A 26,857-nucleotide genomic window follows, 5' to 3' on the forward strand; every position below is an offset into this window, starting at 1 on the left:
TTGCTTTGGATTGTTTCTTTATATAGCTTGTTTTAGGTGTTTGCTTTGGTTAGTATTCCATAGTGGTTTCTGAAATCTCTCTAAGGGGGTGTTTGGATAAGGCAAAATCATGGTTTGGAGAATAGCTTCTGGAGAATAGATTATAGAGAGAATAGATTTTGAAAGAATAGATTTTCTGAAAAAATGATTCTGATAAAGTAAAAATGTTTGGATAATTATTGTCAGAAGTGCTTGATGATGCATCTGTCGTTAAAGCACTCAATTAAACTAGGTCCTAATTAATTTGTAGTTTAGGATCGACCTAGGTCATTACTTCCAAGGAGCAAGTTGTGGGTTTCTTTAGGTGAAAATTTAGGTGATAAAAAAAAAAAGTAATAAATTGGACCTAAACTAAAATGCAAAATTCTAAATCTAAATGCAAGATGTAAATGCCCTAAAATATATATGAAAATTAAATCAAACTAAATGAATGCAATGCAATTTTTTTGGGGGGTTTTTTTGAAGGAAAATAAAAATAATGAGTAAAGAAAATTAATCAGAAAACAAAGAAAATTAAGAAGTGAAAATTGAGAAGTTCTCTTCAGGTAAGGTAAAGGGGACAACTTAGGATTCACATGAATTCAACCTTCATAACCTTAATCAGTTAATTAGACCAAAGGGAAGTGATAAGAGGGTGGAATTAATAAACTTAATTACCTACTTGAAACAAAGGGAACCCTCAATTTCCAAAGCCCTTAAACTATTAGAGAACTCATAACAGTATAAGGTTGGTTAATTAAGCTTATTAAAACCAATGAAAAATAACTCAATTAATTCTGGAAATTATGTTTGAAATTATCCAATTAAACAATCAGATAATTAACCAACTTAATCAAACAATTAAGAAGCAAAAGAACCAAAATTTTGCAATTCAAACCACATTGATAATTAAACTCATAATGAAAACTCAATTATAAATTTAATTAACAATGCAAAGGTTCTAAACATAGATTCCAACAAGTGTCTCAACACAAATAAAATCCAAATATCAATCCAATCCAAGAATAAAAATGACAATCTAGAACTAAATTGTCTCAACAAAATTACAACTTGAACTCATTTAAAATTAAACAATTTCAAGTCCTTGAATTAAAAAGATAAATGAAACATCACTCCCTTGTGGTCTTCAAGTGCTAGCCCAAGGCTCTAGTCTCTTCCATACTTCTCCCAAGTTGCCTCCCTATAAGCTTAAGCTTCCATGGTATTATCTCCTCCTCCAAGCTTGTTGACGCGGAGAACGGCCATGTGGGCGAGGAAATTGAAGAATGGTGGCGTGGGTTCTTGGTGTGGTACTGGAGAGAGGTGGTATATGGTGGATATATGGGATAATGTTGAAAGGAGAGAATTGACGTTTTTTGAATCAAATATATGAGGGGATATATATATGATATATGGCGTTGAATTGTCCTCTCAAATAAGGAAAATATTTTGATGGGAGAAAAGGAAATTTTTATGAATCTAAAGCTCAAGCCCATTAGTAATTAATTGGCTCACTTGATATTAGCCATTGGATTGTGCTTAAATCCCAAGAAACAATCTTGCACCATTGGATCTCCTATATGCTCTTTCTTAACCTACAAGAATTTAAGTGCATCCATTAATGTAGATTATATCCAAATATAATATAATCTCTATCAAAATTAAATATTAGATATGCACAAAAATTAGGCAAGAAATTGCAAAACTTTCTAAAACTAATCTTTCTAAAAATATGAGACTTGTTTCCAAAGAAATAGAAAAAATTAATTCCAAGTCAAAATAGGAAATCACAAAATATCTATATTTTTAATCCTAAATCTCAATTTTTATGCAAAATCCAAAAATCAACCAATTAATTCAATAATGCATAAAAAGTTCATTTAAGCTCAAAATTATCATTTAAATCCTAAATTAATGTGGCATAAAATATATAAAAATTGGGCTTTATCAGTGCTTTTTGATATGTAGAAATTACTAAAAAGGACATAAGTTTAAATGATAATTACATGTAAGATATATTTCATAATATATGTTTATTTGAAGTAATAAATTTGTTAATAATATATATTTTGGCAACATAATAAATAAGACATAAATAATATAAATAATAAAAAATTAATGTGTATATATATTAATAAAATAATTAAATATATTTTTAGGAAAATGATTTATTTTGCCAAAAAAATTATTATTTCTTAAAAATTTTAAAGATGAAATCCCATAATTTTTTTCACAAAATTAAATAACCACACAAAAAAATTTCATATTAATTGTCTTAATAATAGAGGTTGTAACGAAATATATTTGTCTAAGTAGTTTTTTTTTAACAACACACTACATTATCTGAAAAGAAAAAAAAATAAAAAGGACATGACTATTCTTGTATATAATGAACAATTTGATCTCTTATGGAGTCATGAAGCCGAGCCATGTGAGATGAATATTCCATTGATGAAGGTATTAAGACCTTGTCTACATATTAACTCTCCAATTAGGTTTTACATTAATGATCAGAATAATAATCTTACATTTAAGACCAATATTAACTCTCCAATTAGGTTGTACATTAAAGATCGGAATAATAAATTTATTAATTTTTTTTTGCCAACATAATAAACAATGTATAAAAACATATATTAATTACTATATCCAGTTCTAAATGTAAGAGTTAGTTGACTAATTTGAGTATATTAAAAAAATAAGTTAAGTTAGTTATTTGTAATAAACAGGTGTTGCCTTTCCTACAATATCCCTATTAATCAAGTTTATTAGTATAACTTGAAAAACGATAGATAAATATGAGAAATAAAGTAGATTGAGATTTTATATTTAGGACCAAATAAAAGTCAAATGAGGTCTTATATTAAAGGCAGGATGTAGTAATTGTTAATATGTGTATATATAATTATAAAATATAAGATTATGTTTTTAGAAAAATAAATAATTGTTTTCAACTAAAAAAAATTACTGTAGGGGGTGGGGGGAGAACCATTCAAAAAGCAAAATTTTTTTGCTTATTACAAAACCTTGGTTTTGATAGGCAAACAATGGTTTTATCATAAAACCATAGTTTCAAAAAACTGATGGGTGTTTGGGTAATTTTTCCCCAAACTATGGTTTGGGCAATCACCCAAACCCCCCTAAGACGTTGTTGTGAGTTTTTTATATTTTAATGAATTTTCAGTTGGCAATATATGTAGAATTCGCAATATATATAGGGTAATATACATCAAGCGTGCAAATTTTATAGTATGTTTTAGTGCAATTGTAGACTTAGTAATTTAGGAAACTGGATGTACACAATGAAAAAAACTTCAATATGTTAGATGCACTTAAAAATGTACTTTAGATGCTAGTTGTATCAAAATATAATTTAAGATATTAGACGTACTTGAAAAATGTTTTAGGATATTAAATGCATCATAAAATACTATACAATGCTGGATATATGCACCTAAAAACTTTTTTCACAATATTGGATGCACCTTATCCTATGTATATTCAGGTGTGTTCCTAGTGTCAAAATTGTAACAACTTGTCGCATTCACCGCAAAAATTTTTCGCTGCCAATAGAAATTTGCCTATGTGCATGCTTTTGACTGGAATGCGTAGTGGCACCACACTCATAAGTCATAATCCATTCACTTTTCCAATTTTTTTATTGAGGGGAAAAAAAGAGCAAAATTACTTTAGACACGATTAATGCTCCGTAATGTGATTTATATTGTACAAGAAAAAACATGTAGCTTATAAAATTGATTTATAAGCATAATTAATTTTAAAATAGGGTGTTTGGATAATTTTTTAAAAATTTTCATTGAAAAACAGATAATATTAACTTATGAGATAATCATGATTTCAAGTTGATAATTGATTTTTGAGTCATCCGTTTTGCATCAGACGCGTGGCTTCGTCCCTCACGGGAAATGAATTCTATCTTTATTATTTAACTACATATGTTTATGCATTTTTAACAAATGAGTTCTCAGTTTCTCATTGTCTTTCAAAATTAGCTTTTCAATAATTCCAATGTAAAAGACAAGGGAATATTAAGTTTTATATATTTATTTCATCCTAGCCAATATGATGAAATCTACTTAATGGGTTGAGCGTCTGCTTGTTAAAGATAAGGAGCAGCAAATGTGGGCTTTATCATACAGAGTACTTTAATAAGGCCCATCACTTTATGCCTAGCAGTATACTCTTTTGAAACTTAATATTCACTTGGATATGTTACCTTAATCTTTAACATAAACTATTTTTTGTCAAAAAATTGACGTAATTATCGCACATATTACATATAATATTTTTAAAATACTTATGCATATCATTAGATTATGTATGAATTTATAAGTAAGACAAATTATTTTGACAAAAGCAATAAACATACATATTTTAAAATAATTTAGTAACTTTCTTAATTTTTTTAAATTAGTCAATTGGGTCTTATATTAATAACCCAACTAGTATATCTTTTCAACTTCACCTGTTATTAAAATTGATATCCACAATAAAGGGTTCTACTAGAATTAAAATAATGCAGTGCAATAAAATAGGGCAGGGCTATTAAATTTTTGTATGTTCTATATTTTAGATCAAGTAGAGCTTTATAACTTTGCCTTATAATTAAAATATGAGAGACTATTAATTAATTATTGTCATTCTCAATAGTTATAGTATATTGTAAATTTGATTAATAGATATATAAAGATAAAACCCTAACAGATCTTCTTAATCATCAAGTTGTTTAAGTTCATGAAGTGTTGGGAAAACAATAATGATGAGTTCCTGTTGCTGTTGAAAGTTAAGCAACAAGACAAAACAAAAAAGAAAAGAAAAGAAAAAGAAGCGAAACACCGTCAATTTTAAAAAGGAAAGCTTTAACAAATCCAAGAATCATACTTTATATCCCTTGAAGCAATATTGGTTAGGTTTGCGCATGTCTATCGCAAAATATTATTGTATACTGAGAAATTATTGCCTGCAAGCCCAACCCAAGCTATAAGAAGGCCTGTATCATCAACTAGAACATCCCAAGCCTCAGATAGCCTTCATTTGCAACCACCAACTCACCCGCCGAGCTAATATTCCGTCTTTGAACATATTCCTAGCTGATTCAAAACTTCAACCAAAAACATGTCTGAAAGAGATTCCACTAAGATGCTAACATTATTCTTCTGCGTCGCTTTCTTTGCATCTGCTGCTGCTGGAGATAGCGAAGCAGAAGCTCTGTTGAAGTGGAGAGATAGCTTTAACAAAGAAAGCAAAGACACCTTGTCGTCTTGGAAGAATGATACTAATCCTTGCAGAGAGCAGTGGAGGGGAATTTCTTGTGATGAATCCATGTCTGTGATCAATATAAGTCTCTCAAATCATAGCCTTCAAGGTACATTCTCCAGTCTCAACTTCAATGCCTTTCCTAGTCTCCTCTACTTCAACATAAGTTACAACCAATTTTATGGATCCATTCCCCACGAAATTGGTAATTTGTCCAGAATTTTGATGTTGAGTGTGTCAGATAATCCATTAATTAGGGGTCCCATTCCTCCTGAAATCTGGAACCTAACCACTCTAAATAATCTTGATCTTAGTGGATGTAGTCTCACAACACCAATTCCCCAAGAAATAGGGAATTTGAGGAATTTGAGCCTCCTATATCTTGGAAGCAGTTCCTTTTCTGGTTTCATTCCTGAAGAGATTGGAATGCTAAGCAATCTTGTAGACCTTCGTTTGCAAGACAACTCTTTATCAGGGAGAATCCCATCATCAATTGGAAATTTGACCAAGTTACAAACACTTTTCCTTTATGGGAACAATTTCTGGGGTCCTATTCCTACTGAATTATGGAGTCTCTATTCTCTCACTAGTATTCAATTACATAGCAATGGATTTTCTGGGCCAATCTCTCCATCTATTGGAAACCTAACAAATCTCGGAGACTTAACCTTAGCTGATAACAGACTTTATGGTCTAATTCCTCAATCTATTGGTAACATGATCAATTTAGTCCAACTTTTTCTGCAAAATAACAGTCTTTCAGGACATATTCCTTCCACCATAGGAAACATGACAAAGCTCAATACTTTGGTATTGATGAAGAACAATCTTGGTGGTCAACTTCCACGAGAAATGAATAACTTAAGTTGGTATAATTTACAACTGGGTGGTAATCATTTCCATGGTCATTTGCCACAACAGATTTGTCAAGATAACAGATTATATAGGTTTGTTGCTAGAGGTAACCAGTTCACTGGTCCTATTCCAACTAGTTTGAAGAATTGTTCTAGTCTAGAAAGACTTATGCTTCAGAATAACCAATTAGTTGATAATATCACAGATGCCTTTGGAGTATGTTCTCGTTTGGACTACATTGATCTAAGTGGAAATCAATTGTATGGCCACCTTTCATCCAAGTGGGGAAAGTGTCAAAGTCTCACATGGTTGATTATTCATAATAACAAGCTTTCTGGGGATATGCCACCAGAACTAGGGGAGGCAGCTAAGCTTGGTTTACTTGACTTGTCTTCAAATCTTTTGTCTGGACAAATTCCAAAACAACTTGGGAAGTTGACCATGTTGACAAAACTCTCTCTGACCCACAATAACTTCTTTGGTAGCATCCCCTCAAATATAAGATCACTTAGTCAGCTTGAAACTTTGGAGCTAGCAGCAAATAATTTCAATGGCACAATCACAAGAGAGCTTGGGGAATTAAAAAGCTTAAAGTTCTTGAACTTAAGCAAAAACAAATTTGATGAAAGCATTCCCCTTGAGTTTGGTCAACTCCAACATCTTGAACAACTTGATCTTAGTGACAATTTGTTAACTGGAACAATACCAGCAAGACTTGGAATGTTACCTGCATTGCAGGTATTGAACCTCTCACATAATAATCTCAATGGCACCATTCCTTCCACTTTCAGTGGACCAATGTCAGCTTTGTCTATAGTTGATATATCATACAATGAATTAGAAGGCCTCATTCCAAACAACCCAGCCTTTCACAACATTGATGCGTTGAGGAATAATAAAGGGTTGTGTGGTGATGTCGCTGGTTTAGGTGCCTGTGGTGATCTTCAAACAAATGGACATGGCCATAAGAGTAAAAAGTTCCTAATAATATTCCTTCCATTGGCCATACTACTATTATTAATTGTTGGAGCATCTTTCATTTTGGCTCGAATAGCAACAAAAGCCAAAAGCAAAGATGGAGAAGGTTCACCAGAAGATGTTTATTTTGTATGGAGTCTTGATAGAGAAGTAACATATGAAGATATCATTGAAGCCACAAAGGAATTTGATGAAAGATATCTCATTGGGAAAGGGGGCCAAGGAAGTGTTTATAGGGTTGAGTTGCCTACAGGTGATGTTGTTGCTGTAAAGAAGCTTCATTCAATGCCAAGTGGGGACATCTCCAACAAGAAAGCTTTCACAAGTGAGATTCAAGCTTTGACAGAAATCAAGCATCGTAACATTGTGAAGTTGTATGGGTTTTTTTCCAATTCACAATTCTCCATTCTGGTTTATGAGTTCTTGGAAGGTGGCAGCTTGGACAACATACTAAAGAATCCAAAACAAGCCACTAAGTTCGAGTGGAGTAAGAGGGTAAATGTTGTTAAAGGTGTGGCTAATGCTTTATTTCATATGCATCATGGTTGTTCAATTCCCATTGTTCATCGTGACATATCAAGCAAGAATGTTCTTCTAAGTTCTGACTATGAAGAAGCTCGTGTCATTGACTTTGGAACAGCAAAGTTTTTGAATCCTAACTCAAACAATATGACCACATTTGCTGGCACATTTGGCTACGCTGCACCAGGTAAGACTATCTTTTTCCCTCTTCTTTCCAAAGTATTAATCTTTGCTATATTATGGATATATATAACATTAAATCCTATTGCAGAGATTGCTTTCATTATGCAAGCAAATGAGAAATGTGATGTTTATAGCTTCGGAGTATTGACCTTAGAAATCATTATGGGTACACATCCCGCGGAGCTTATTTCATCTTTGGCAGAGAATTCAACCAATAATGATTTGTTGTTAAGCGACGTGTTGGACCCACGACTTTCTCCACTCACAAAACCAATCCAAGATGATGTGATCTTAGTTGCAAAAATAGCTTTTTCTTGCTTGAAAGAGACTCCTAACTCTCGTCCAACCATGGAACAAGTATCTAGGGAGCTTGCAAGGACACTAAAATCCTATTCAGAGGATCAATTTCACACCATCACAATTGGACAACTAATGAGGGGTTGAACTTGATTTGGAAGTGTGTCTGCTTGTGTAAAGTGCTGTTCTTGATGTTTTAACGTAAATTTTCTAAGCTTGTGATGATTTTTGTATCATATGTATGGTCGGTTTGGAACTTGTATAAAACTGAAGTGAATGTTTTGTTTCAGCATTATCGTTTCAACTCTTGTAACGTAATATAATGGGTACCTATGATCATTTAATGTCAGATTTATATCTTTTATTACTTCAATCAAAAGTTAAAAAGTAAAATCACTTACATGGACTAATATATCGCATGCTTTTTTTTATTTTTAAAACAGGGAATATAAAGTTTTTGAAATATTACACTCAATTAGAGAAGTAGTACAGCAATATAGCGCGATGAATGTTCAGCCTCTTATTTTAATGCGCATATCTATTATGTATATTTCACTGGATGAGTTGGGTTTTGACATTAACTCTTAAATAAAATATAAGAAAAGTTAATCATTTGGTCCTTCAATTTTCAACTCATTTAAAACTCAGTTCTTATTTTTGTTATCAATTTAATATTCAACTTAATTAATCAGTAAAATCTATCGAAATTAATCTAAACCCTCTCTTATAATGTGCTAAAATATTTACTCAAGTAACATTCAAATTTCCTATCATACTTGAACTCATTTACATTACACTAAATTGAGTTATCACACAATGTATAACATACATGTCACACTATCATAAATTGTAAATAACATGAATATAATTTTATATGCGGGTTTGTTTGATGCCCAGAATGAAAGATGTGAATGAAAATGGAAAAGAAACAATGAAAGGAAAGGGATGGAATGAATTATATTTTGCTCACAGTATGAAAGGAAATACAAATATGTACTTTTCTATTTTTTAATTTAACATGTTTAAAATAATGAATGAAAAGAGATAAGTATTAATTGAATCACTTCTTCTCTTTAACTGAAGTTATGCATGATTTAATCATCAAGAGGAAAAATAAAAAGTTATGTTTAACTTCTTCTCTCCTTCCTTTCTTATTTTCAATGAAGTAGTGGACTCTTCCAAAAGATAAGGGCTGTGTTGCAGGAAAAGTAGTCGTCATTATTGAATTTTCAAGTTGCTTAACAGTGGATACATCTACACACACACACACACACGATTATATGCTTAGTGGGGAGACCCACAAGTCATCGAGCTAAGAACCACAACAACCACCTTTTGATTCCATTTTTCTTTATCAACATCGATCGGAGGATTATCTTTACCTAGTTTGTTTTTATCACAAGGTTTATAATCATATCACTACTGGACATGTTCAATTTTTTTTCTTGCAATTTTTCGTTTTGTATTTGTAATGCTAGTCAATAGTTTACTTGTTTACCTTCTTGTTTTGTTCCTTTTTTTTTTATTTTAATCGAAGCTTTATATATATGTGCGTCTATATATATATATATATATATATATATTGCAGAGACATGAAGTGTATTTAAGTGGAAATAATAGGTATGATACCCATTACCCAATACAAAAAATGTGACAAAATTTATAGATTTAAGCATACCGATATAACACACTTCTCTGGTTCTATTTATAGGATATTTTCAGCATATTTCATATAGATTAATAAAAATCTTAAATTACATTAACTCTCCCTTCAAATAAAACAGCTTTTTAAATTTACCCTTATTTAATATACACACCTTTAAAGAAATAACTATCTATACTATAATAAATGAAGAACAAGCTGGCAAAAAAAAAAAAAAAAGAAGAAGAACAAAATAATACATTCATGCTAAAAATTTAATGAGGTGTAACTTATAAATAGAACTAGGAAAAATCTTGTGTCTTATAAATAGGACAGAACAGTATATGTTATCTCTTGAAAAATGGTCAGCAGCATAAAAGAACACTGAATTTTAGACAATCATTTTCCGCAACGAAGAGCATCTTCTTTTGAGATAAGGTGGTGGGGTAATTTTGCTCCAAGAATGGGCTACATCTTATGCATCCTTGTTCATTTCACACAGTTATTTCTCATCTTTAGACATTTAGATCTTTACTTTTCAAACTAGACTTCTTTAGAAAGGAAAAAGGGGACAATATAAGCTTTGAAAAAAAATCCAATTTTCACACTCCCCGTAAAATGATTTTCCTCATCTTTTATCACAACATTATGACTTCATGATATTCTGGGAACAATTTTTTCTTTTGTTTTGTTTTTTTTTTTTGGGCTTTTAGACGTGCTGGGCGTAGTAGACTTTATAATATATAATAAGTGATTGCAGATATTGGCAGAGAAAGAAAATATCAAAAGCAGAATTAGATTTTTACAGGTCATTGACATCACTTATGTCATCTCACTTTGGAAAATATTCAAAAGGAGTGAAAGAAATTATGTACTGTCTACCAATAATGTAACGGTTGGGGGTTGATAAGTGCCGAAACTTAATATGAACAGGAAAAAAAATCATTTTCGAAGAGCCTTCTCAATAATTGGAGCCGTGTGACTCAAATTTGGTTTGGTCCGTAACGAATAATTTATTGTCACTAAAAAAATGAAATTAAATCATGTATATATAAAAATATTATCATTATTATTAGAATTTAGCTCTTCTCTGCCAACAACCAAAGGCTGGAAGAGAAAGATCTAGCAAGAGAAAAAATGAGGTGAGAATCGCTCGTAAGTCATATCAAAGAAATTTATTGAGTCGTATTTTTATAAAAATTAATTAGAGAGCCATCAATGCAGTTTATGTTCATTTTGGTTGTTTAATTAGGTTGAGAAATCTGTGCCATTAGATGTAAATATTGGTTTTATTGATTTAACTAGAGATTCTATATACATGTTTTGTCTGCTTATTAAACCTGACCACTGAGGATCTGAACTGAGGTATTTTATTTTAAATGATTTTGTGCGTATGATTTATCTTTTAATATGTAAAGAGAGATTACGGTGAAAAAATCTCAGTGAAAATCATTGAAAGAGGTGTCGGAAATTTTCTAAAGTGGAACATACGATAAAAATAGCTTTGTTATACCGATAAGCTCCACCGACACCAACTCACTGTGAATTATGTTCAACGGTACAACTTCACGTGATAATACAATATTTAGACTCAAAAGTCTTTTCTCAGCTTTATTTTCTTTTTTTGGCCACCACTCATATATATAAATTTATATATGTTGAGTTAGTGACTCATGACTCAAAGAACTCTTATAAATTTATAATTCCCTTCTTTATCAAAAGCTTTAGTTGTTTATTTAGTGGGCTTTTGTTTATTCAACAAACGTACCTGGAACAAGGTAATGGACGACGAGGCTGCAAATCCCTAATTTATACATTAAAATAATGTATGATTCGTCCAAAATGTTGCCCCTCCCCCCCCCCCCCAAAAACCCAAAAAAAAGGAAACGAAAAAGCGCACTGTACATTATGATTGTGTTTATTTTAAGGCAATACATTTTCTTATTTGCTTTTGATCATAAAGCACTGTTATGCGTACTAAACATTGCTCTGGTATTTCGTAAATGCTAGTACATAAGTGATGGCAACATTATTCTGAGGCTCACAAACATGACAAATTATAATTATCAATAATATATATAAGCTAATAGAAATTACAAATGTGACACACAATAAGAGTCACTACTACCAAAAAAAAAAACATTTAATGGCGGTTAAATGAGCTTTTCATGACAGTTTTGAAAGCGACGTCTATACCATCAGCATAAAATGTAAAGGATTTCATAGCGGTTTAAGAACCGCTATGATATGTGACTTTTCACGACGGTTATAACCGCGTGAAAAAGTTTTTTTTTTTTTTCCGTCTGCTTTTCATCCCATTGATTAGGATGGAACGGGAGAACAAAGCCCCAAAAGAAGGGGTTTGAAAATGAATTAACCAATAACTTCTCACCAGTTAAAAGCATTCTGATGGAGTAAACATAGGTTCTTTCCCACCGTAATAGCGCTACTTAGCTTCGCCTTCAACCACCAGATCGAAGCCACTAAGATTTAATAAAGGTAAAATCAAAAACTCAGATATGATAAAATTCATGAATTTCAGACTATCAAACTCTGACATACAAAATGAGGGAGAGAGAAATAGGATCTATTCAAACTTTTAAGTATTAAAGTATGTTTAAACAAGGTAGAGGAATAAAAATCAGATCTATTTAAACTCAGATTAAACATCATATTTTTAACTAAAGAAAACAATCAAACCACAAAAACTATGAAACCCATGGAAAGAATAGAGGAGAAAGGGTGAAAAGCTCACAAATAAGAATGAAGAGGATGAGGCGATGGCGACAGCAATAGCGACAATGACGATGATGGAAGAACATGGCGGAGATGATAGAAGCAAAGGATAAATACCGGTAAAGGTGGGAGGAGGGAGAAAATCGATTGAGGACAGAGATGGGGGACTATGAGCTCTGACTCTAAAAAGTGAAAACTATTGCGTGATGGATAGGTTTTTAAAATTCTGATAGACTTTTTATGAGTTATTTAAAAAACCGCCGTAAAAAATATTTTTTACAAACCTATGTTTTACATGCATTTTTATATCTTTTTAGTGGGTTTTTGTCATTATTATTAGTCCTTAATTGCATTATTTGAGTATAATTCATATTAGAGTGCTTTACCTTGAATTAGTACATAATAGAGGCAAAATTGTCAAAATTGTTATTAATTGATCTTTTTAAGGACAATTAATGCTACCATATTTTCAATTTTTAATTGCAGGTTTTTGGACAAATTAAAAATTAAAAAAAGAGAAGAGGAAAAACAAGAAAAAAAAAAGGAACAACGTATTTAAAAAAAATTAAATAAAAAGCTCATTTTAACCTATGGAATATAAGCCTCTAAAGTGAGTTTCATTATTCATGACCTATGAATATCCTATGGTTTTTTCTTAATGGAATATCCTATGTTTTTTTAATTACATATGTTGATGGTGTGTTGTATAACGTTATACGCCATTTTGTCAAGCCCACAAGTTAAAATGAAAGAAACTTAGCATTTTCCCCCCCTTCAATTTGAACAGCATGCCTAGGGAGTTAAGATAATTTTCAGGGAAGTAATAGTTTAGGGTCAATAAATGAATTTAAATTCACTTTAAAAACAAGATATTGCCAAATTGCATACTAGAACCTTTGGCCCTTAGTATGGATAAAAGATTTCACAGCTATCTTTCACAATTTGACATTCAAGTATGACATCTTCAACCCTGTTACAAATTACAACATAAAAAATTTGAAACACTTGTTTGGCCATTATATCAAGTATATAAATTTTAGAATCATCATACAAAATTTGACCTTGAAATGTCATATAACTCATTCCCCATTTCAACTTAGAATAAGATTAAAAAAAAAACTTATTTAGTTAATAAGTCTACATGTAAGGATTCGACAATTGCCTTCTTAAATTTTACATTAAGATCTAAGCATTTGTAACTAATTATCCAAATTTTAACGTGAGAAAACCAAAATCTTCTATATGAAAGGTGAGAAAAGTGAATGGATTACGAGAGTGATACCTCTACGTCCGTCCCATCAAAAGCATGCACATAGGCAAAATTCTATTGGCAACTAAATTTTTTGTGGGGAATACGAGAGGTTGTTACAATATTTTTTAGGAAGAATGACACTAGAAAGACATTTGAAATATGTACAAGTAAGACTATGAAATGCCTAATTTTTTTTTAAAGTCTCAGGAATTTTTAAGCATTAATTTTGAACGCAAAATATCATGTTACCCCTAGTTTTTTTTAAAAAGAAAAGAAACGAAATCTTACAACCGTGGTTGGTCACCACTACTTTGATTGCTGGTGGCTGCGTACCTGGAGCTCCAAAGGGATAGCGCCAGAGAATTATTGGAGAGATAATGAAGTTAATTGCCCTTGATTTGTCGCTTTGGGGTTACTCTAAAAATTAACCGAATTAATGCAATATAGCGCACAATCCGGGTCGTATTCACTTTGAGGAGCCAAAAATGAAATTAAATCCTAGTAAATAAATGCAAGTAACTTAAACTATAAAAAGGATTTGTGATTTGATAATTTCTAATTAAACACCATGAATTAAATTGAAATTAAAATACTTTTTTTTGTTTTTATATAAAAATGATTAAAATGAATGAAGATTAAAGAAATGAAAATGAAACACACAAATAACAATGATAATAATCAATTCTCCAATTCAACAATGCAGGCAATCCTCACTCCAAAAGATACGGGAGTTAAAACAATGAATTTAGAATTATAATTAAGCTTTTAATCCCACAACCGAGCCACCTCGAATTGCCACAAAATATTTTCTTAAAATCCTAACTTACTAACTGCAACCAGAATAATAAAATGGGATTAAGGATGCTAAAAACCAATACTTAATTAGAACTCTTAAATCCAAAACAACATAATTAAAGTTAGCAAGAAACTATGATTCAAGATTCCAAGCCACCTCAAAAAATCACAATATATTAACTCCAAAATCAATACAAATGTCATATCCACAACATTATAATTGAAATTAAAGCTATAAACAGCCCAATGTCAAATGCTAAACAATAATCCAGTCACAATAACCTCCACATATAATCAAATTAGGCAATGTAATTATCCCAACAATCAGAAAAACTATCTTGTGACCTAAGAATTGTTAAACAATTATTGAGCAGGAAATTAAAGCAACTAAAACTCCTCTTTGCTGATTTGAGCTCCTGCCATTGTTATTGAATTGGAGAATTACAGCCTTAGCCGCGAATTGCCATGAGGACTGCTATATCCAGAACTTTGCTACAGGATTCCATGGAAGACAATGGACGAAGAATGATTTCTTTCTTCTTCGTTGATGGCAGCAGCGAAGAAGAAGAAGATGACGCCATTGAGCCATCTTCTCGCGTGCCTCTGTTCGCTGTTTTTTTTGTTCGCTCTCCTGTTGGCCGTTGTCGCTCACGCTGAATCTCTGTTTTTCTTGTTTGTGCCGTCAACTCGCTAGTCCTTCTCACGCTGGTTCTGTTAACGCCGAGAAGGAGAAGAAGAAGATGATGGATGGTGCCGTCCTTTCCCCTGGTCGTTGTCACTCTGCTCACCACCAAGCTCCCTCTCCGTCTCGTGTTCTCTCTTTTCTTTTTCTCAGTGCCGTCCAGCTCCCCTGTGTCTACGTCTCTACTCTTGCTATTCGTGTGTGTGTCTCCGTCCCTTCAACCAAGATGATGATAATATCGGATGTTAGGGATGGGAGCAAAATGCAATGTTTTGCTCCCCCCTTTAATTATTATTATTTTTTCCTTTATTTATTTCTCTTTTTTTTTTTATTTTTAAAACTTCTAAAAACCTGCAATCAAAATTTAAGAATAAGATAGCATTAATTGTCCTCAAAAATCAATTACTCACAATTAAACCAAAATATGACAATTTTGCCCTTATAAAATAATAATTCAAATAAAATATATTAAATCAATTAACAATCAATTAAGGCTAAAAGGACTAACTAGGTTGACAAAACTCCTATAAAAGATATCAATATATATAAAAATAATTGAGTTTGTCAACTCCCCCAGACTTAACCTTTTACACTCTTGGGCAAAACATCAGTAAAGAAGAATCCAATAAAGAGATTCAATGCAAGCAAACATAAGCCGACTAAGCATGAATGTGCAATTAACTCAAGTAACCTTTATTCCTAATCAATCAATAATTGTAGAATGCTTCAGTGCGAAGAAACTAACACTTGAAACATAGCAGGCTAAAGGAAGAGAAACATAATAGAGCTCACATAGGTTATAAGTGTTTCACTCATCTCTCAAATGGGAAAAATTTCACTCAATCCACCTAGATTAGCACCTACCATAAGCTTGTAGAAATTCTAACATCTCCACCGCTAGCATACCTTAGATTTATGATCAAGGGGACTTGAAGGGTTGTAATGTCGAAAAGCAAGGCCAAATGAATGCAATGGACTAACAAGTGAAATGCATGAGTAATAAAGTATCAACTCAAAGTGAGCTAAAGTACAATCATGAAACAACACCAATGTGCAGATTTTAACCTTTTGAGACAAAAATCCTTGCTCTTCAAACCACCATTGAATGCCTTATTTCAAATTTATTCTTTTGTTGCAACTTATTTTCTCTAGAACTTGTCTCGATTCATTTTCAAAGCTGTATTGATATCTAGATTTGTGAGGATGATAGGGGCATTCATTTCTAAACCCTTTACCTAAACACAAGCTGTTTCATTTAACCTTTGTTCACCCTTTTGAGCCTTCACTTTCATTCCATTCATTGCTTTTTAGCAAGTGTTTTGCATAAGTTACATTTGGTTTTTCATTTTGAAAAGTACATCATTAATGTCTATATCTTTGCCTTTTTAGGTTTGGACATAGCTTTGAAAGTGAATCGAGACAAGTTCTAGAGGTTAACCAAAACTTGGTGAAAATCACACAAGATGAGAAAAAATATATGGCTCAACAATCCTTCCATCAAGGCTTTCTCCAAGATGTTTCCTCCTTATGGGTCAAGCTATGAAACAAGGTTAATAACACTACACCAAAGGCATTCTACTATGCTAACCAACTAAGAACAGAAATCACTCAAATCAAATGCAATCAAACTCAATTGTGCATCCTTCATAAGCATTGTGCAATTGGATTTTAAAAGAAATGCTCATGGATTACAAAAGTCAAAAGTCAGCAGCAGAGAAAATAACAACTCGCCCATACAGCAGTGCAGAACACTGAGGTGAATGAAAGCATGAGGACATAAAAACCAGCAGCAAAATTCCTAACCAAGAATCACTCTCAAATCATACGATGCAATTCAGAAATCAACCAATAAGACAAAGAAGAGAGCAATTATAGCAGTAATACTTAGGAAATAAGAGCAAATCCAAAGGAAATTTTTTTTTTTGCAAAATAGCTCAACAACTCAACAACAATCCCTCCCCCACAATTGATCAATACATTATCCTTAATGTAAGAAAAACAACATTATCTTAACCTAGACTCTCAGGTAAAGTGGAAGTTGTGAAGTTCGATTTGAAATCAAAGCATAACACATCACTATCACGAAGAAGAGAGAAGGGAGAGATAGGATAAGATAATGTGAAAAGAAAATGGACGAGTATAAATCAAGTGATCAAAAGAGATGGCAGAATCAAGAGGAAACAAAACAAACAACTACTAAACAAAAATAAACAGCTACAACTACAACTACTAGAGAAATTCCCTCTCCCATACTTACTCCTAACTATCTTAGCAAACAGATATCACCAGCATTACAAGAGAAAGTAAAAGAGTAGGGTGGAAGGGAACAACCATGTGATCAGAGAGGTCTTTGATCCTCGTGGTAGTGCTTCAGCAGATGGCCGTTGACTTGTGAAGTTATACCGGTCTCCTCATTTACGAGCTCTACCATGTCAAAGGGATATACTTTAGTAACTCTAAACAGACCTTCCCACTTGGTGATAAACTTCCCAGGCATCAGCTTCAACCGGGCTTTAAACTTTAGAACCTTGTCACCTTCATGAAACTGGTTCCTCAGAATCTGTCTGTCATGAATCATTTTCAGCTTGTCTTTATAGATTCTGGCATTGTCATAGGATTCAAGTCTTATTTCTTCAAGTTCTTGGAGTTGCATCTTTCGATTGACTAGTGAAAATTTGAGATCTGCATCACATGCCTTGATTACCCAATAAGATTTGTGCTCCATCTCCGTAGGTAGATGGCAAGCCTTGCCATAGAGTAACCAGAAAGGGGACATGCCTATAGGGGTCTTGTAGGCAGTCTTGTAAGCCCAAAGAGCTTCCTCAAGCCTTTCACTCCAGTCCTTACAAGATGGTTTCACGATCTTCTCAAGTATTCATTTCACTTCCCGGTTAGAGACTTCAGCTAACCCATTCGTCTGAGGGTGATAAGGAGTGGCCAGCTTGTGATTGACTCCATCTTTAGCCAATAGAGACTTGATGGTCCTGTTGCAGAAGTGTTTTCTTTGGTCATTGATGATTGCTCTTGGAATGCCATACCTGTAAAAGATATGAGAACATAAAAACTTGGCAATAGTAGAAGCATTATCTTTCCTAGTTGGCACTGCCTCTACCCATCGAGACACATAATCTACTGCAAGTAATATGTATAAAAACCCAAAAGAAAGGGAAGGGACCAAAAAAGTCCATACACCACACATCAAAGATTTCACAAAAATTCATAGGTCCTAGAGGCATCTCATGCTTCCTACCCAAACTCCCAAACCTCTGACACTTATCATAAGACTTGTAGAAAGAATAATCATTCTTAAATAGAGAAGGCTAAAAAAACCACATTCTAAAACCCTCATAGCAGTCCTATTAGCACTAAAATGCCCCCCGCAAGATAAAGAATGTGTAAAGGTAAGGATAGAGTGGATCTCATTATTTAGAACACAACGTCTAATGATTTTGTCACTACATTGCTTCCACAGGATTGGAGCATCCTAGATATAGTATCTTGCCTCCTTCTTTAGCTTATCAATATGAAATTTAGACATAGAAAGTGACAAGATAATTAACTATATTAGAATACCAAGGCTCATGAGCAGCCAAGGCAAAAAGTGCAGAATCAGGAAATGAGTCAATAACAAGATCAGAAGAGTCAACTCCCTGTGTGCCTTCAGGTAATTGACTAAGGTGGTAAGCTACATGATTCTCCGCTCCGGCTCTAATCTCGATATCAAACTCCTATAGCAATAAAGCCCATCTCAGCAATCTAGGTTTAGACTGAGACTTCTTAAATAGGTATCGAACCGCTGCATGATCTATAAAAACAACCACTCGAGTGTTAATTAGATATTGTCTAAACTTATCCAAAGCAAAAATAATAGCAAACAGTTCCTTCTCTGTAGTGGTATAATTCACTTGAGCAGAATCAAGCGTCTTGGAGGCATATGCGATGACTCTAGATTGTTTCTCCTCCCTCTGTCCAAGCATGGCACCTACTGCAAAGTTAGAAGTATCACAAGGCAACTCAAAATGTAAATTCCAGTTAGGTTTAGTGAGAGTAGGATGTGAAACAAGCACAGATTTCAATGTGTCAAAAGCATGCTTACACTTGTCATCAAATTTAAATTCAACATCTTTTTCTAACAAGGTAGAAAGAGGCAAAGCAACTTTACTAAAATCCTTAATAAAGCGCCGATAGAAACCTGCATGCCCTAAGAAAGACCTCAAGTCCTTTAAACAAGTAGGATAAGAAAGGGATGAAATAACTTCAATTTTGACTCTATCAACCTTAATCCTTTTTTGAGAGATGAGGTGACCTAAGACTATCCCTTTATCAACCATAAAATGACACTTTTCAAAGTTTAAAACCAATTTCTTATTGATACACCTCTCAAGAGCTTGCTCTAGGCTATTCAAGGACTCATCAAAACTCTCACTATAAACAGTGAAGTCATCCATAAAAACCTCCATGTTTTGCTCTAGAAGATCACTAAATATCGCCATCATGCACCTTTGAAAAGTGCTTAGAGCGTTACACAACCCAAATGGCATTCTTTGATACTTAGGGCATGTAAAAGTAGTTTTATCCTGATCTTCAGGAGCAATAGGCGCTTAAAAATAGCCAGAAAACCGTCCAGAAAACAATAGTGAGACTTTCTTGAAATTCTTTCCAACATCTAATCTATAAAAGGTAATGGAAAGTGGTCCTTTCTCGTGGCATCATTCAGCTTCCTATAATCTATACATACTCTCCAAGCATTTTGAACCCTAGTTGGAATCAGTTCATCATTTTCATTTCTCACTACTGTGATATCACTCTTCTTTGGTACTACTTGTACCGGACTTACCCACTTGCTGTCTGATATGGGATAGATGATCCCAACACTCAACAACTTTGAGACTTACTTCTTAACCGCATCCAGAATGAGAGGATTCAATCTCCTCTGTGGTTGCCTAACTGGCTTGTACCCTTCATTCAAAAGGATCTTGTGTGTGCAAACTAATGGATTAATCCTTGGAATATTCCCTAAAGACCATCCTATAGCCCTTTTATGACTCTTCAACACAGAAATCAATCTTTCTTCTTCAGAACTATTCAAAGAACTGGAAATAATAATAGGCAATTTAGAATCAACAGTAAGAAAGACATATTTCAAATTAGGGGGGAGGGATTTCAGTTCTAAATCAGGAGGTTGCACAACAGAAGGAACTAATTCTTTTATGTCAAGTGCATTCAATACAAGTAGCATGTCTATGTGGCTTGAGGAAGGAGATATAAGCTCATCATGATGTGTATGTCCTCTACTTCCCAACTCAGTGCCATTCTTGGATGACCTACAAAAAAGAGGATCGGTATCAAGTTTATCAATAGAACTATTAAGCAAATCATAAGGAAAGTGGGATTAGAAGTGACTAAGTCAGTAGCAATCTTACTGCTAGCCTCTTCTAATGTTCCAGCACCACTCAAAGGAGAAGCTACCGGTGTAGCTTGTGTAACAGCTCCTTTATCATCAATACCTACAGAATCAACAAACTCACTTTTCTCGAGGCTATAATCAAGTGTAATGTTCAAGATAGAATCACAGTTAAGACAAGATGATGCATCAAAATCATGAGAGATAGAAAGGAGGTGATCAACTTCTAAAGAGTTAACACATACCACGTCACCATAACATGAGCAAAAAGAAGAAGAATGAGGGGTAGATAAACAAGTAAATGCATCATCATGCTCAACAATCTCATCGTACCAGTTATGTTCATGCATCTCAGATCCATGCAAATCATCAACATCATTAATAGCACAATCAATCAAATTAACACCCAAGTAAGGGCAATCTGCATAACCTTGACTCATAGTATCAGAAATGTTGAAGGTAATCTGTTGGTCCATAAAGCTCATGGTAATGACCTCGTCTTTCACATTAATTATGGTTTGGGCTATTCTAAGAAAAGGTCTTCCTAGAATCAAAGTGCTATCGGCTTTAATCTCATCAGTCATATCTAGAACATAGAAGTGAGCTAGGAACACAAGACCCTTCATTTGCATAAGAATGTCCTCAAGAAAGCCCTTAGGATGTCTCATAGTCCTATTAGCTAGACCTAGCACAACACTAGTGTCTTTCAAGGCATGTATACCTAAACTCTCATAGATAGAGGTAGGCATAACATTTATGGCTGCACCTAAGTCTAGTAAGGCATGTGAAATGTTTGTTTTGCCTATGGTACAGGGAATAGTGTAGGAACCTGAGTCTTTACACTTAATAGGTAGCTGTGGCTTAAAGATATCACTAACACTAGACCCCAGTTAGATTCTCTCACTATGCCTATACTTCCTCTTGTTTGTACATAGATCTTTCATAAACTTAGCACACTTAGGCATCTTCTTAATCAAATCAAGTAATGGCACATTAACCTCAAGTTTGCTAAACATTTCAAAAAGCTCATCATTATTTTTCTTTTCAACAACTTTCTTACTCATGAGATATGGATGAGGAAAAGGCAAGTCAGAAATGTTTACCTCATCACCTTTGAAAGGTGATCCTTTCTCTATTGGCTCTTTGGATTAAATAGAGGTCTCTTGAGTAGCCTTGGGAATGTTTTGAGTGGTTTTAGAAGGAGGAGACTCAAATTCTATCTCTTCATCAACCAGTTCTTAATCCTCTTCATCATCTTTGAATTGCACTCTCTTAGTACCAATTTCCTTACCACTTCTTAATGTAATTACATTCAAAGATTTAGGATTTATCACCATGTTAGAAGGCATTGAACCACTAGCCTTGGCTTGCTGTTCACTCATACCGTTTGACAACTTAGTGACATAAGAAGTCAAATTAGAGGTTCTAGTTTCCCATTGCTCCATCCTATTCTCTAGGGTTGTAAATCTAGCTTCAAACTTAGATATGTGCTCAGTCATTGCCTCAATACTCTTGAGTATTCGAGAGAACTGCTCATCATCCTTAGACTGCAGTTGTTGTAAGGTAGACATGGCTCTAGAAGATTCTCCCTGTAACCCTCCATAGTAAGATTACCCTTGAGGAACCATATTCCCTTGAAACCCCTCTTGAACCTGCCTATTGTTACCTTGTCCCCATCAGAAATTTGGATAAGGTTTCCACCCTTCATTATATGTATTTGAGTATGGGTTCCATTACTTAGATTGATTGGCCCTTCCTTGATACATGGTGGAAACTTCCTCATATCTGTGAGGGCAACCCGCAGAGATGTGCATAATAGAGTTACAATGCTCACAACTAGGTGCAGTCATCTCCATAGAATTAGGATTCTGAGTGTCAATAAGGGGAGTGTGAGATGCAAGCTTATTTAACTGTGTAGTCAAAGCAGCAATTTGAGAAGTGAATGTGTCCAATTGAGGAATGTGGACTAAAGAAGGATTAGTATGCATTGCATTGACATTTATAGACTCCCTGATGTTATACTATTGACAGTTTAAGGCCATTTTCTTTATAAGTTCTCATGCCTCCTCAGTAGTTAAATCAATGAGAGAACCCCCAGAAGCAGCATATAACATCCCCTTGTCTTGGGTCTTAACTCCATCATAAAAGTATTGGACTAACTACTCATCTGGAATTTGATGGTGTGGACATCTAGAAAGCAAGTCCTGAAAATGGTTCCAGTAGTCATAAAGTGACTCATTATAGTCTTGCTTTACAGAGTAGATCTCTTTTCTCAATGTGGAAGTCCGGGAAGCAAGGAAATACTTCTCTAAGAATGCTTTTCTGAGGTTGTTCCAGTTATGGTAGGCATCTGCCATATGCCTAGGCAAGCTCATGTACCATTCTCGCACTTTGCCCTCCAGAGACAAGTGGAATACCTTCCAAAGAACCACATCCAGATTAGCCCCAACCGGCTTCATGCTAGAACATACCATAGAGAGAGATTTCATATAATTGTACAGGTCCTCACCTATCAAACCATAGAATTTAGGCAAAGAATTAAGCAGTGGACCTTTAATCTCAAAATTGACATCAACATTAGGGCATGCAACATTAAAAGGATCATAATTTGCATCAGAAGTAGTGGCTTCCCTAATGGTTCTTCATCTATTAGGATTGTTAACAGTTTCCATTATGTCACCTAAGTCAACCACCAACTCTAGACCAGCTAAACTGTCTAGTTCAACCTCACTAGTCCTTTCTACCCTTTGGTCTTGCCTAACTTCCCTTAAAGAACTTTGAAACTTAGGATTGGAAGGAACTAGGGTTTTAGACGTACCCCTTCTTAGCACAAACAATTAACCAACCAGAAGCAATTAAGCAAAAAAAAAAAAACAGATGAATGCAGTGTGTCACACCTTACTTATATAGTACCTTAGCATTCATTTAGAACTATTCCAGACCATGTTGGATGGTCTTACACTTAAAAATTTCAATTTGGACGTTAATTTTCAGAAAATTACTGTTCACTGTCCAGTTTTCAGATTACAGGTCCAACTTTGAAAAATCATAACTACTTCTAGAAAAATCGTATGGAGGTATTCCAAAATTCTACAGAAATCTCTTTCAATGCTCTTTAAGAGAAAAATATTCAACTGAACTCATCCTCATTGAAAATGTACAGTTTATTGGATTAAGATTACTATTCGTTTGGCAAAATCTGGACTTTCCAGATTCTCCGTCTTAACTTTGAAAATTCATATCTCTTCGTATACACATCCAAATGAGGTGATTCACCACTCATTTTAAATCTTGAGATGTGCACTATAATTATACCAAATTTTGTAGCTTAACTCATTCATATGATAGGTCAAACTGAAGCTCGAAACTAACTGCTCCATGACCTATGTTTTATCCCTTAACATCTCTTTACTTTAATTCTTTTTATTTCTTTGGCATACCTAACATGGTCTTACTTTTTCCCATTCATGCTCATACATTCCTATACATGCCATAAGCTTTATAATTAAATACATGGCATTCACAACATAATTATAACATAGGAGAATTATACATTGAACATAATCTCAATCATTAGCATCAATAATTCTCCACTTCTTCTCCTTGCTTCTCATGCCATTAGTGCCCATCATTGATTGACCTAAATGGTTGGTTACGAAAGGGTGAGATTTGGGGGAATCTCAGTAGCAAACATTACCACATACATGCACAAGATGGATGCTAGTGTATGGTATGTAGTTTTTCATAAACTTAAGTTAACTAGTGACATGCCATCATGCTTTATGCTTGGTATAAAAATGCATGGCCATGCTTTATGCTTGGTATAAAAATGCATGGCCATGGGAACATATTAAAAACAGCATTTCCAGCAACAATCATCATGTCACAACATCATTCAAATAACGAATACAAACCAACACATGAGCATACCATGTCAAGCACATAAAGGGTAAGTTCACTACCTTGCACCTCAAGCTTTCCTCTTACTTTTCCTTTGACTCCCTTGACTTTCCAACCATGTGGGTATTCGTTCAACATCACCAAACATCCTCTTGGATGTTCCAAAGGTCCTAAACATAACCATAATGATTACACAATCTATTAGGACCATTAGATTACATAAAGTTCAAGACTAGCTTTCTTGAACCTCGACCCTTTCTCTTAGTCTTAGGGTTTTCTTTCTAACTTTTCTAATATAAATCTTATCATTTTCCATTCTTAAATCTATTTATTGTCAATTAGGACCACTTTAGATGGCCTTAGATTCAAGAATACCAAATCTGGAAATTTTGGTTCGCGGGTACTGTTCACGCAGAAACTCCAGAATTTTTTGCTCAACTTTGAAAATTCATAATTAAATCTATAAAAATCCAAATTGAGTGCTTCCAAGTCTCACTGAAAGCTCCTTAATTTAAATTTAAATCAAAAATAGTTTCAGGAACCAATTCTATGCCAAACAGTACCGGAATTGTACGGAAATCGACACTCTCCCAAAAGTTCAACACTGTTTCCAGATTTCAAACCCTAACTTTGAAAAATCACCATAAATCGTACACATATCCAAATAAAGTGTTATACCCATGGATTTAAATCTCAAAGAGTGTACTTTATGCATACCAAATTTTAGAACCAGATATGAACAGTAACTAATTCGAAATAGGCATCAAATCAGCACGTAATTCTTCCAATTTTCACATAGATCCACTTGGATCTATCATACTTTGAGGTGTTCTAGCAACATCTAACAACCAAACTCCCTTCCCCACTCATCAACCGTTTCGACCAGCCATCAAAAGGGAGAGAAGACAGATTTTTCAACCTTAAAAGAGAAGGAAAATAAGACAAGAACACATCTAGAACCAAGATCTCACCTTGAATCCTTGATTGATGACCAAAGTTGATAGCTTTCCTTGGTTCTCCTTCCAAAACCCTCTCTTTTCCTCTCCTCTTTGCCTTGGACGAAATTCCTATCTGATTTAGGGGAGAGATGAGCTCCTTAGTGCTCTCAAAATATCTCATCTACCACATTTAATGAAAGTCCAAGTGTCAAATGCCTAAGCCTTCTTGAAACCTCTCTCTTAATTAACTTAATTCATAATATAATTACATTCCAAAGTCAAGATCCTCTCCATTGGTAGCTTGACACTTGGAAAGCTTTAATTACCATCCATTAAAGGCTTGACAAGTGGCGACTTGTGGGCCAAGTAAAGTGCAAGACTCTGATTAACACTTTATCGGTGCACTTTTACTCGGGTTTAACTTCTTTTCTATAATGATAGTGCTCTGACCTCTGTAATTATTTTCTGTCAGATCCATAAATTCCTTTTAATTCTAGAGAGTATCTATGAATTTTCTTAGGCCATAACACTTCCTTTAAGCCTTGCATAAAATTCATTTACTAAAATACCCTTTTATCGGCAAAACCAGCTCTTTAATTTATTAAAGCCACTCTACTGGCCTTTTGGTTGCGGGACTAATTTTATAAATTAGTATAACCTTCTAACCATTTAATCTCATTTTTATATACATTTTTGAGGCCTCTTGTATTTTAAATAATTACCTCAAATGGTATACTTTTACCGGTAATAACCTCATAAATTCCATTGAAGCTGCCTCAGGGGTATTTTCATCTTTTCTCTTCACAGAAGAGCCTTAGAATATTATTTTCCTTTTTTTTTTGGGATTTTCTTGGAATTCTCTGTGCACTCTTCCATTTTTATCCCTGTTGGTCATAACTTTTGGAATTTACAGTTTAGTCCCTGGTTGGACTTAACTTTATATAATCCTCTCTTTGAGGCTTCTAGCTCAACCTTTGGCCTATATCTAGTCTCTTTTCTCTCTCTAGGCCTTCGAGACTTTACGGGAGTCTCTGACCTTGATTATACTGAAGCCCCTGAAAAACTTTTACTTTGCAGTTTAGTCCCTGAAACTGCTTTGACTTCCTTTCTCATCTTTGGGACTTCTGCTCAAAAAAGGGTCTAGTAGCCTATCTAATTCAGGCTGTTTCTGGTACTTCTAGGCCTAAAAGTTTGGATGTTACACAGTGCAATACAAGTGTATGTGTATGAGAATATAAATGCAAGAGGTAAAATGAAAATGAAAATGAAAAATGCAAATGAATGAAAAATCAAGATATTTAGTTGTGGTTTTGAAAAATTTTCTATGCAAAGGAAAGAAATGCTATGAAAAATCAAAAGAAACAAATGCAAACTACTA

The 26,857-nt window shown here is 33.8% G+C and overlaps 3 protein-coding genes and 1 long non-coding RNA gene across 4 annotated transcripts; 3 read left to right on the forward strand and 1 right to left on the reverse strand.

The window, feature by feature from the left end:
• Window positions 1-5,073: 5,073 nt before the first annotated feature.
• LOC114746906 (probable leucine-rich repeat receptor-like protein kinase At1g35710) lies at window positions 5,074-5,847 on the forward strand (the record flags this gene model as incomplete). The annotated part of the gene is made up of 1 exon (XM_028935181.1): window positions 5,074-5,847. A coding segment is annotated over exon 1 (693 nt), but the record flags the coding sequence as incomplete, so codon positions are not given.
• A 23-nt stretch (window positions 5,848-5,870) lies between these two features.
• Window positions 5,871-8,277, forward strand: LOC114746907 (MDIS1-interacting receptor like kinase 2-like). The gene is made up of 2 exons (XM_028935182.1): window positions 5,871-7,837; window positions 7,922-8,277. The coding sequence occupies exons 1-2, from the start codon at window positions 6,013-6,015 to the stop codon at window positions 8,275-8,277; spliced, it is 2,181 nt and encodes a 726-aa protein (XP_028791015.1). The 5' UTR covers window positions 5,871-6,012.
• A 9,298-nt stretch (window positions 8,278-17,575) lies between these two features.
• Window positions 17,576-18,013, reverse strand: LOC114746908 (uncharacterized). The gene has a single exon (XM_028935184.1). The coding sequence runs from the start codon at window positions 18,011-18,013 to the stop codon at window positions 17,576-17,578; it is 438 nt and encodes a 145-aa protein (XP_028791017.1).
• Window positions 18,014-18,827: 814 nt separating this feature from the next.
• LOC114746895 (uncharacterized) lies at window positions 18,828-24,894 on the forward strand. Its single transcript, XR_003740326.1, has 3 exons — window positions 18,828-18,901; window positions 21,492-21,497; window positions 24,884-24,894. It is a non-coding gene; the product is annotated as an uncharacterized LOC114746895 (long non-coding RNA).
• The last annotated feature ends 1,963 nt before the right edge of the window (window positions 24,895-26,857 follow it).

Source organism: Neltuma alba, unplaced genomic scaffold (genome assembly GCF_004799145.2).
Source record: "Neltuma alba isolate B1F8T4 unplaced genomic scaffold, ASM479914v2 tig00005136_pilon, whole genome shotgun sequence".
In the NCBI taxonomy this organism is placed as follows: domain Eukaryota; kingdom Viridiplantae; phylum Streptophyta; class Magnoliopsida; order Fabales; family Fabaceae; genus Neltuma; species Neltuma alba.

Coding starts and splice junctions, on each gene's coding strand:
- LOC114746907 (XM_028935182.1), top strand. CDS start 6,013: ATGATCAATTTAGTCCAACTTTTTCTGCAAAATAACAGTCTTTCAGGA. Junction 7,838..7,921: donor ATTTGGCTACGCTGCACCAG/GTAAGACTATCT, acceptor ATCCTATTGCAG/AGATTGCTTTCATTATGCAA.
- LOC114746908 (XM_028935184.1), bottom strand. CDS start 18,013: ATGTCCCCTTTCTGGTTACTCTATGGCAAGGCTTGCCATCTACCTACG.